Source organism: Macadamia integrifolia, chromosome 7 (assembly GCF_013358625.1).
Source record: "Macadamia integrifolia cultivar HAES 741 chromosome 7, SCU_Mint_v3, whole genome shotgun sequence".
NCBI classification, from domain to species: Eukaryota; Viridiplantae; Streptophyta; class Magnoliopsida; order Proteales; family Proteaceae; genus Macadamia; species Macadamia integrifolia.
The window spans coordinates 30,934,266-30,945,515 of NC_056563.1; the positions used below are offsets into that span (position 1 = coordinate 30,934,266).

The 11,250-nt window shown below is 36.2% G+C and overlaps 1 protein-coding gene across 3 annotated transcripts; it reads right to left on the reverse strand.

Annotated features, from left to right (window-relative positions):
* Nucleotides 1-2,975: 2,975 nt before the first annotated feature.
* Nucleotides 2,976-6,314, reverse strand: LOC122083588 (G2/mitotic-specific cyclin-2-like). Of its 3 annotated transcripts, none has more exons than XM_042651450.1 (12): nucleotides 6,043-6,311; nucleotides 5,776-5,839; nucleotides 5,510-5,642; nucleotides 5,342-5,398; nucleotides 5,197-5,254; nucleotides 4,969-5,121; nucleotides 4,724-4,849; nucleotides 4,304-4,393; nucleotides 3,917-4,141; nucleotides 3,728-3,826; nucleotides 3,459-3,637; nucleotides 2,976-3,355 (listed from the first exon to the last, which is right to left on the reverse strand). In XM_042651450.1, the coding sequence occupies exons 2-12, from the start codon at nucleotides 5,828-5,830 to the stop codon at nucleotides 3,211-3,213; spliced, it is 1,320 nt and encodes a 439-aa protein (XP_042507384.1). In that variant the 5' UTR covers nucleotides 5,831-5,839; nucleotides 6,043-6,311; the 3' UTR covers nucleotides 2,976-3,210. The 3 variants fall into 3 exon arrangements, with proteins under 3 accessions (XP_042507384.1, XP_042507385.1, XP_042507386.1); XM_042651451.1 differs by having other exon boundaries at nucleotides 3,917-4,138; nucleotides 6,043-6,310; XM_042651452.1 differs by having other exon boundaries at nucleotides 3,116-3,355; nucleotides 3,459-3,552; nucleotides 6,043-6,314.
* Nucleotides 6,315-11,250: the final 4,936 nt, after the last annotated feature.

The window sequence follows — 11,250 nt, forward strand, 5'->3', positions numbered from 1 at the left end:
CATGAAGTGCCTTCCTACGCAAGAATTCCTCATCTAGATAAGAATCTCAGTGTCCCCAACTTGCTATCTTTGCGGCTCAGAGCCGGAAGACATTGATCATCTCTTCATCTCTTCTTCTCCTGCCTTGTTTCATGCTCTATCTGGACTTTTGTCCTATCCAAATACTGGCCGGCCAGAAGAAGAATCCTCCCCTTCCATAAGGAGTGGATTTGGATGGACATGATCTTCCAAGGGAAGACTATGTGTGATCTTATCGCCAAGCTTGCTTTCTATGCCGCAATCAACCAAATTTTGATTGAGCACAATCATAGAAAATGGACCTCCAACTCTCGGCCTCTTGAAAAGATTTGGAGCTCCATATTTTTTGATGCCAAAGCAAGGATCTCTAAAGTTGCTATCACTTGTCCCCCTTCCCCTAGAAATTGCCATATTGTAGACTCTTGGGAGCTTCCCTCCTATGTGTTTTGGACTTTAGCCTCCTCTTGAGGGCTAAGTCCTTTTTTATTTTCTTTCTCCCTCCCTTTGGGGGCTTGTAAGTATTTTCTTCGTCTTGGTAATGAATTTTTTATTCACCCAAAAAAAACAAAACCAAAGTTAGAAAGTAATAAAGAAACATATCAAACTCCCATTCAGCTAATCTGATGGACCTCAGATTTTAAAGACAATTAACTACAACAGTGAGGAACATCATATTAAAAGAAGGTCTTGATAACAGATCAAGGAACCTCAGGTCTGCTCAACCAAGCGTGACTAATCAAGGAAACTCAGACATGCAGAACTGAGCGTAACTAGCAGTGGCAGAAACCTTGCTGGAGTTGGTTGACTGAAAAGAAAGAAAAGAGAGAGAAAATAAAAGAAGATGAGATAGGAAAAGGATATGTTCAAGTCTCCCCAACTTGAACTGCAGAGAAGGCCTCCTCCCACCTAACTCCAAGCTTGTCTCCCACTGGGGTTCTGCAACTCACAGGTCTGTGATTTTGTGAAGCAAATATGCTTTATAACAACAAACTCAACCTTATCCCAACTTAATGGGGTTGGTTACATGGATCTGATCAAAAGCAAAAAAGAAGTGAAAATAAAAAGAATAAATATTAAAGAAATGAAAGTAAAAGGAAAGAAGCCCAGCACTAGCAAGTCAGGAAAATCTAAGCAATTGGCTACGTGGATCATTGCCCTCCACAGTTGGGGCTCTATCTGAGGTCATACTTGGGACAAGGCCTAGAATATGCATGTCATTCCTTTTTTTTTTTTTTTTTTTAAACCTTTCTTCTATTTATCATAAGATAAATCAATTACAACTAAACTCTCCATGCATATGCCGTAGGAAGGGGGGCTGCCAATTCAAATCAGATGTCCCCCATTTACAAAATAGAAACCAAATAAAACAGAAACTCCTACTTTCTGTAACTGAAAACTGAAAATTGAAACTACCTAACTAACTAGTAATCACAAATAAATAGGAGGCAGATAATGATCTACAAGACCTCAATGGCAGCTTCCATTCTCCTACATGCAAGCTGTAACTGAGGTCCCACAAGATCTTCTAAGGCTCCTTCCACCTCCAGTAACAAATACTCCAACAAAACCTCCACGCGGCCAATCTTTGGGCCCCAAAAAAATATGGAAAAATCTCATCCTTAAGATTGCTGTTCGATGGTTATTTTGGACAGAACCTGGCAGGACCTGTGGACCTAAAATATACCCATTACATGGGCCTGCCTAGGAGTTAAACCGAGGTTCTTGTGCTGCATCAGTGCTTCATTAATATATTGCAGGCATGAAGAAAATACAAAGATCATTTCGGCAACTTGGAAATTTATATTTGACTAAGTGAGGGATAAGAATCATTTTTTTGCAGGATTATTGGCCTCTCAATTATTTGTTTGTTTAAAGAATAAAAAAATTTCTACACCACATTCCTCTTTATTTTTGTGTACAGTTAGTTACCTCTCTATTATTTGTTTGTTTTAAGAATCAATTTTTTCCTAGACCACATTCCTCCTTATTTTTTGTGTATTTATGCTGGCTATAAAGCTTGATTTTTTAATCATGCCCGCGATCTCTTTAAAGATAGTTGAATCCTAGTACTACATCCTCTTTGACACAATTGTTTTGATTATACAATTAGTTTGTATAATCAAATTTTCTCTACACCACATTCCTCTTGTGTATTTTTGTTTCCTCTTTATTAAAGATAATTGAATCCTAGTACTACATCCTCTTTGACACAATTGTTTTGATCATGCGAGTAGTTTGGAACCACTTGTAAGTAGTCACTGCTATAGTTTGGAATTACATCCAGTCACCATTTGGAAGAGTAGTAGGTGGCATTTCAAGACTGCTAGGCTTTGCTGAAATTTAAAACTTGGCATAATAAGCATGGAATAAATGAATACATATATATGGCTTTACCGTGAAGCCTGCTAAAGACTAGTTTTGGGAGTTAAAGTAACACACCAAGCAAAAAATGGTAGCATGTAGAAAATCATAACAATCCTAGGTTTCTCTTTCACAAATATGATGTGTATATGCTGTGTATGTTTTCAATGGTAGGAGTGAGTCCAAAAAAACCATAAAACTACTGAACGGTGCGCAGCAGCACTATATATAAAATTCAAGGAGTCCAAACTATCATAAAATTTCCTGAACTCTGTGCGCGTGCATGGCAGTCCCATTCATCATTTCAAAATTAACTTTGGCAGCTGGGGAAGTTTGAGGACACCACCACATAAGCTATTTGAACTCCAACCTTATTGAGTCTTCTTAGAGAGGAAGTCTAACCCTTCTATCATAAACTTCTACCATTAAAGGTGAAGAAAGGAAGTCTAACCCTTCTAGGAAAAGAGGGGGTGGAGCATCAATAGATTGAAAATTAAGTTCTAAATGTCAGACTGATCCACCTACCCGGTGGTGGAGGAGTTCAATTTTGCATTTTTCTTCGCAACAATATATGTGGCAGTAAATTTCATCTCTCAGGCACCAAATGATACTTCGAGATCTCATATTAGATACAAAAGAAGAAAATTGTACATTATTTGGATAACTGAAAGGAAATTTTGAAAATAAGCAGCTGTGGTGTGGCTTCCACAACAAAAGCCCAGTTTGGCAACTTCTGTTGCACAGTGATGCCAACCCCAGAAATTCAATTCATAGAGTTAATGATTAGCAAGACAAAGCATTCAAATCACCCAAAGACCCCCCCCCCCATCCTTAAGATCTAGTGTCTAAAAGAAATACAGCAGGTTCAGACTTTGCTGCATAACCAAACTTGAATGTGCTGTACTTCCTATACACCCCAGTGAGCTTCCCTGTTCCAGCTTTCTGATGGAAACCAACCATCAACTTTGAGCATTCCCTACAGCGCAGGAAACCAACCATCAACTTATAGGCATCTCTCAAGTTTCAAGATATCATTAAATCTTGAAGTTTCTTCAGAAAAGAAAAGAGGGCCTACTTACAAGAGCTGGTCTTCCCTGTAGTTAGAATGCCACTCGCAAGTCTGTGTCCATTGCCTAGACCCATTAAGAGTACACTGAGCAGTGAAGATGGCAGCTGCAGCCAAAAAAGATGGAGGAAACCTAAGCATTTCGCACTCCACAAGGCAAAGCTCGATGATGAAGAAGGAGAGAAGCTCAAGCTGGCCCAAAGTCATGATGAGGAACATTTCATATCAGTATTACTTCTAAAAGCAACATAGTTGATCACAAGGAAAGCAGTTACTACTAACCTTCCTGTCAGATTGAGCTGCTTTAAGAAATCTCCTCATGAACGCGTAAGGGGTTGGAACAGACATGTTGAACTGTAGTGTGTTCACCATCAATCTCTCCTGTGATCATATGGAAAGAGGTTTTGGTTCAGAAAATAAAAAGATCCATCCAGTTGATCAAGAGAAAAGGGAAAAGAGAAAAAAGAGTACCATGTCAAGAACTTCTTTCCTAGTGTAGGCCTTGTCTGATATTAGAATTAAATCCTCCACAACAGGAACAGAAACTTCTTCATACTTGCAAGCTAATAGCATGGCTGTCACTCCAACTAACTGGAGCTTCTTCCTCACCACTGCTTGCTGTGCTAAGAATCTATCTATGAGATTTATAGTGAGGAATAATGTCTCATCCATAAGCTCGAACTTGTAGTGTACCTGCTGATTTGATTAAAAAAATAAACAATCTTGGGTTTTCTAGTAGGAAAAACTGGTAGCTGAAAAGGCTGCTTCAAGAATCTAAAACATAGATGTTGCACCTCCACAAGCTGGCTACACTAGTAGAAGATAGCAACAAATTTCTATAGATCAGGCAATTAATACCTCTATTAGCCAATCAATGAGGATAGCCCTCATCTTCTCATTGATGTCGAACTGCTGCTCCATATAGTTTGGAGAGACACAGCTGGAACTCTGTACACAGAATGGTGATCAATTAGTATCTCAAAGTAACAGTCAGAATATTTTGGTAATGCTTAGCATAATTCTGCATAATTAAACCGTCCACTGCCCATTCACAAATTGACCTTTTTGTCATTGCAAGATTAAGATCACATAATTAAATTGAAATCTGGTCATTCCCTTCAATTGGGTACCCAGTTTTATCTAAAGATATGCTGAAATTGGTTCTAGATGCACAAATGGGTATTCTAGCAGTTCATCAAGGGGAAAGGAAAATTTATTCTTATTTCAACTCCTACAAGTCTTTCAATGATGTAAGAAAAAGAAGGCAGTGTGTTTCACCTCAGATTTTCTGTAGTGGGCATAAATGTCCTCAATGTATTCAACAACTGCAAGTGGATTCTTAGAGTCACAGCTGTCAATATCTGTAATTGGCTCCACTGATATATCCTCCATTTCAACCTCCTCCTACAGCAAATCATCACAAGGGTAATTCTTCCTTTTTAATGGATGTCCAGACTCCAGAATTCATTTCCGAATTAATTAAAACAAAAATTAGTTATAGTTAAAGAGAAGGCCCAATGTACCATCTGATCAATCTCGTCCAACATTGCTTCAGTGTGCTTCACAAACATCGGAACATGCAAGTCATTAGTCTCATTTAAGTCATCCACATCAATGATAGTACAATCTTCTGATGCAGTTGCATTTGTGTGAGATGAGGTTGGCTTAGCTTCCTGCTTAAATAAATAAAAAAAGGTCAATTCAACAGGTAATTAAAAGTGAAAATTGCAAATTTTTTTTTTTGGAGGTACCTCAAGACAAGGCTGAGGCTGCTGCTGCTGCTTGTTTGCAATTTCTGCCGCAAACTTCCTAAACAGAAAGCGAGAAACCAATCACGAAATTCTGATAATGAATCTAGTTGGAAATGTAAAGTTTTCTATTTGAGATCTTTCTAACCTTGTGATTGGCCTATGCACTGGAATAGGCGGGTTCTTACCACATAAGGCCTGTCGTCTGAGTGATAAAGAAAAATTAGTAAATAAATAAAACCAAGAAAATATCTGACACTGAAAGAGCAGTAGATGATGAATTGATGAAATGTCAAATTAGAGGTTTCGGAATTACTCTGATAGGCCTCTTTTGTTGACTGCACATGGGTACGGAGGAGCTCCCACTAAATTCTGGTTAATGTTGCTTAGAGCTCTTCGATGGTGTCCAACCTCTGGGACGAACTTTCCACCCCCCATCCGGAGACCACCTTTTGAATTTAATTTAAAAAAATGCTCAGTTCATAGATCAAGGTTTTACAAAACTAAGTAGATCGTTCCAGGAACGTAGATGATGTTCAATCAATGCTACCCCGGAAAAATTCCCAAATCTGACCGAATTACCTTGGAAATGGGCTGGCCTAACCAAACTCGGATTGTTCTCATTTGATCCAGCCATGTTGATTATCTACAAGAAAAACCACGAGAAAAACAAACCCCATTCAGATCTCCTTCACCAGTTCATAAAACAAACAAGATCGAAAAACCCTAGATAAACAAAACCCAGGTAGCAGGAAAGACAGTCAAGAACAAAACTCAACAACCAAAACCCATATCGCTAATTCAACGAAGATGATCATGAGAACAAACAATGATCTACCATTGACTTACCTACAGCTACGCTTCTAGTTCCACTCGTTGGGATTCGATCGAACAAGCTGAAATTCCAAGGTCGATGATCTTCGACCGGAATTCCAAACTCCGAAGAAAAGAGAGACTACACCGATGACTCCATTAAGAGAAGTAATGGAGGCATATATCATCGAAGTCTCCTCCCTCCTCTCTTCTTTCTCTGATCTTGGGGTCTTGGTTTACCCAAGAAGTGAAAAACGAAAAACAAAAAAGAAAGAGAAATCGATATGAATATCTATAGGAGATTACGATAACGACAGATATATGATATGTCCGCACCGCATTAGACCTCTTTTTTTAAATGCAACGGCTAGTGAATGCGTACCGTTGGATTGAAGATGAAAAGTCACGTTGGTCTGTGTAGTCCTAACGGTTACCTTGCATGTGCTTTCAAATTTTTCATCTCTTTTCTCTCTCTTACTCTCTCTAAAACTTCACGTTAGGGTTACGGGGTACGCGTCACCGTCACGCCGTCGCTGTTTCTTTATGCTTTTTCCGAGTGGAGGGATCAAGGAGCGCTGCTTTTTCCATTTATTTTTTCCTAGTTTCTTTTTTTTTTTTTTTTGGTAAGATTTTTTTTCCTAGTTTCCAAACAGGCAAAAGAAAGAAGCAACGTTCAATTGCAATTAATATGAAATGTCCAAACAGTCCTTTGCTCTTTGTTGATTTAAAACCAAAACATTCATTGAACATACAAAGTACGAATGATGGTTTTAGTCCCAAAAAGGAAATACAAGATGATGGATGGCATGATGTGTAAGCTAAAAAGTCAACCACTTGGGAGTTCATGGCCCTTTGGTTTAATCTATAATTAGGACCCATACAAATTTTAATGACTTTATTTAGTTGAGATTTTCCTTATTTGTTCAGCTATGACTTACGTTTTTTCATTTTTCATCTATTTTTCTTTTTGTCTTTTCTCTTCTCTTCCATCCCTTTCTTTATTTTAGAATTCAGTTTTCTTTGTTTTTTATGTTTGAATCCATATAACTGGCCTCATTATGTTGGGATAAGGTTTAGTTTGTTGTTGTTGTCATCTTCTGAAAGATACTAGGTGTTGGCAAAGAAAAAAAAAACATAATCTCAACACTAAGGAGGCTGTGTTAGGTAATCAAGAGAAGAAATAAAAAGAAAAAAGAATATAGAAAATAAATGGAAAGAAAAAAAAATTATGTATATTTGGCTACCAATAGAAGAAAAAGAAAATAAACATTTTTCTATTTTCTTGTGCGTTTTTATGTTTTCTTGAGTTTTAGGGGAAACTTTTTTTTTTATGACAACACACGAAAACTTCACCATTCCGAATGTTAAAAAGAATATTCTCATAGTTGAGGACATACCAAACATAATGAAAATTTCTTAAACCAAATACTTTTTAAGCCAATAAAAGAAAATAAATGAAAAGAAAAAGTACAAAAAAATTATCTTTATGCTTGGCATGTCTTGTACCAAGAGAAAATTCTATTTTTGAATTTCAAAATTCACATTCGGAATGATGAAGTTTTCTTTTGTTTAAAAAAAAAAAAATTTAATCTTGCCAAAAACACAAGAAAACATTAGAAAATGCAAAAACCATTTTTTTTTCTTTTCGTCTCTTCGTAACCAAACACACATACTTTTTATATTTTCTTACCACTTTATTTCATTTTTATTATTTTCTTTTCCTCTCTTCTCATTTTTTTTTTTTTCCATTTCTTCTCTTGGCTACCAAACACAGCCTAAGGCAACACCTTGACAACTGTGATAGCTAGTCGAATATTATTCATAACACGGTGTCAAAAGTTTACCGACATCAGTAGGTCTATCTTGATCCTGCTGATTGAAGCCTAATACTAACCTATTCGAATACAAAATATGTCAGACTCAAGTATCAATGGATTAATAATCGGACATTTTCAATGCAAGATAATGGCCTAATGATATACAACATTAGTCTAAGATTCAGAATCAGACGAAGCATCAGCCCAGCCCCAACTCAAACCGACTCTAATCTTGAAAATCTCGCCCATAACCCAGCCCAAGTTCTATCGGACTCGGACTTATCTGGTCAAACTTGCACCAACAAGCAATGCATAAACTCCGCACAAAGCCTTTTCTTTAATAGTTATTTTAAGACTCCGTGGATCGGTAACACGCACTTTCTTAAATGAACCGTTAGACGATTTGACTTGTGTTAAGTAATGTAAGACAAATGAGGATAATTTTGACAGCTAATCTTTCTTTTCATCTCTTAAACAGTGATCTATACCGTACACGTTGTCAATCGAATTAAGTGGGACCACCTGAAGCTTTTCTTGATGAGTTTAAAAGAAAAAAACTTCAGGTGGCCCCACTTAACCTGAAGTTGTTGATTTGGTAGAGGCGTTTATTGGACTGGAGGGACTTGGAATCACGACTTCGGTGGGCCATAAATGGTCAGGTCTTAGTTGATGTGGTCGGTAAGGATTAAACAGAATGGACCCACCCAATCACGTGAAAGAAATAGGCATCTAAAATTTGAACTGGTTCCTTAACACTTGGGTTCCAATAAATTATCAAAATTAAAAAGAAAAGCCATTGTGGGGAATGGCTTTTCTCCATCACGCTCCGTTTGATTGCAAAGGAAATGCAATTATTTCTTGATAAAATAAAATACATGTTATATAAAGAGTATTTTTTGTGTTTATTTATAATAAAATTTTAAATATTTCTCTTAGAAGTAAAATTTAGAGATCCCTTTTAAAAAAAAAAAATGCAGATATTTTCCTTTTACTTTCCTTGCAATCAAACGTGCCTTATGTTCTATAGTGTGTGACTGCATGATCTCCCTGACACAATCATTATTCAATTAGAAAAGAGGAAGGGGAATTTAAATCTTTTTTCTCTCTTGTTTTGTGTCGGGCTGGTGATTAGTCCTTCTCAAGTCTCAGCCATCCCCTGGAGATGATCTAAAACCCATAGGGAATAGATAGGGTGAGAAAATCAAAATTGGTTGTTGAACATTTGAACCATTCATTATTATTATTATTATTATTTTTATTATTATTATTATTATTATTATTATTATTTTGGAGAGGTGGTGACTGGGGGGATGGTGACAAGAGGAGGACCTATTTTTAGCCTTTTTTGAATATAAGAACAAATATTTTATGTCTCATATATTTACATTTTGGGATAATGTTCTATGTTTGGAAGCATAGCACACTAGCACCTCGTAGCGTCTATCTCTCTACGTATTAGCACCTCTTTATGCCTATCTCTATCCACCCCTTATGGAATGACATCTTTACACTCTATTGCGTGAGGAGAAATATAAACCCCCCAGAGTGCAGTAGCATACCTTACGCTTATTCCCTTACATGTTTTCTTTTGTATTTTGAGTTGCATCTTTTTCAGTTATTTTTCAAGACGTTTCTTTTAGCATATTTTTAATGTTTTATTTACCTCCATATTTGATATAAAAATAATATGATTGAAAAAGGGGAGGAGAAACTTAGGCCCATGAGCTAGTAATAATAATGGAAGTACCCCAAGGTGGTTGCTTATTTGGCAAGGACCAACACCTCAAAATTAAGAGGTCATGATTCATGAATTCAACTATTCTTGGGCCTAATCATTAAATAATAATAATAATAATAATAATAATAATAATAATAATAATAAATAAATAAATAAATAAAAGAAAGAAAGAAAGAGAAGTGATTCTATGTAAATATAACAATAGTACTCTTTTTCTGAAACTGCGTTCTCCCTTAAATGTATATATGGTAACCATGATAAAGGCGAATAAAATTTTTAAATGCAATGATAAGAATTTTACTATTTGAGACTAGTTATACAAAGGGCCCGTTTGATAACGTTTTTGCCGTTTATGTTTCAAGAAACGGCATAAACGTAAATTTCTGTTTATAGAAACAGAAACGGAATTGAAGGTATTTGATAAGTCATGTTTTTAGAAGTCGATAGTAACCAATGAAATAATGGCCACAAGTCGTTTTCAGAAACGGCGAAACAGCTTGTTTTGCGTGGGTCGTTTCTTGAACCATAAATAAGTAAAAATTTATATTTCTATTTCTGAAAATAAATGAAACGAAACAGTTTTATCAAACACTTTTTACTCCGTTTCTGTTGTTTCTGGAAACAGAAACTGCAGAAACGCGTTTCTTGAAACGTTATCGAACGGGCCCAAAGCCTATGGCACCATTCTAGTCTTGTTAAAATGAATGGTGCAGGTAAAGAAAAAATTGGCATTTAAATCAAAATTTAAAAGAATATGTGTAGGCGTGGGAAATGTACTAGACTCATAGGATCGTTTTCCATATTATTTTTTGGCGAAAGTTTCTCTTCACGGTGGATGAATAGAATTTAGTCATTGGGGTCAAGGTTATAGGTATTAATATCAATTTTTGTATCGTTCTCAACCAATATCGATTATTGATACAATATCAATGTAGATTAGTTGATCATTAAAGGATGTAATTTAAAAAGGGGCAAAAAAAAAAAAAAAAAAAAACTTTTTGGTTGATACACCCAATTTGTATTTGTATCATATTGATATTGAGCTCCAACGATACCGATATTTATAAATGATACTTCATTATGATACTAATAATAATCGTCGTTATACCTTTAAGTCGAAAAATATCTTGATATACAGGCTCAACCTAAGATATATAATCAGACGAAGCATCAGCCCATACTCAACTCAACCTGACTCCAATCTTGAAAATCTCACCCATAAACCAGCCCAAGTTCTGTTGGGTTTTGTACTTGTCTGGTCAAACTTGCATGTACTCCGCACAGTTTTTTCTTTAGAGCCCGGATCAGGTAATTGTACGAAAATGATTTTCGTATGATTTTTGATCCACACTTAGATTTCACTCTCTCTCTCTCTCTCTCTCTTAATTGATTCTTATTTTTCTTAGGGTACAAGTGTAAATCAAACATCGGCCAAAATAATTTTCGTACGAAGGCCTGATCAACACCCTTTCTTTAATAGTTATTTTAAGACTCCGTGGAGCGGTAACAAGCACTTTCTTAAATTAACCGTTAGACGTTTTGACTTGTGTTAAGTGATATGTAAGACAAATGAGGATCATTTTGAGAGCTAATCTTTTTTTTTTTTCACATCTTAAACAGTGATCTATACCGTACACGTTGTCAATCGAATTAAGTGGGGCCATCTGAAGTTTTTTTGATGAGTTAAAA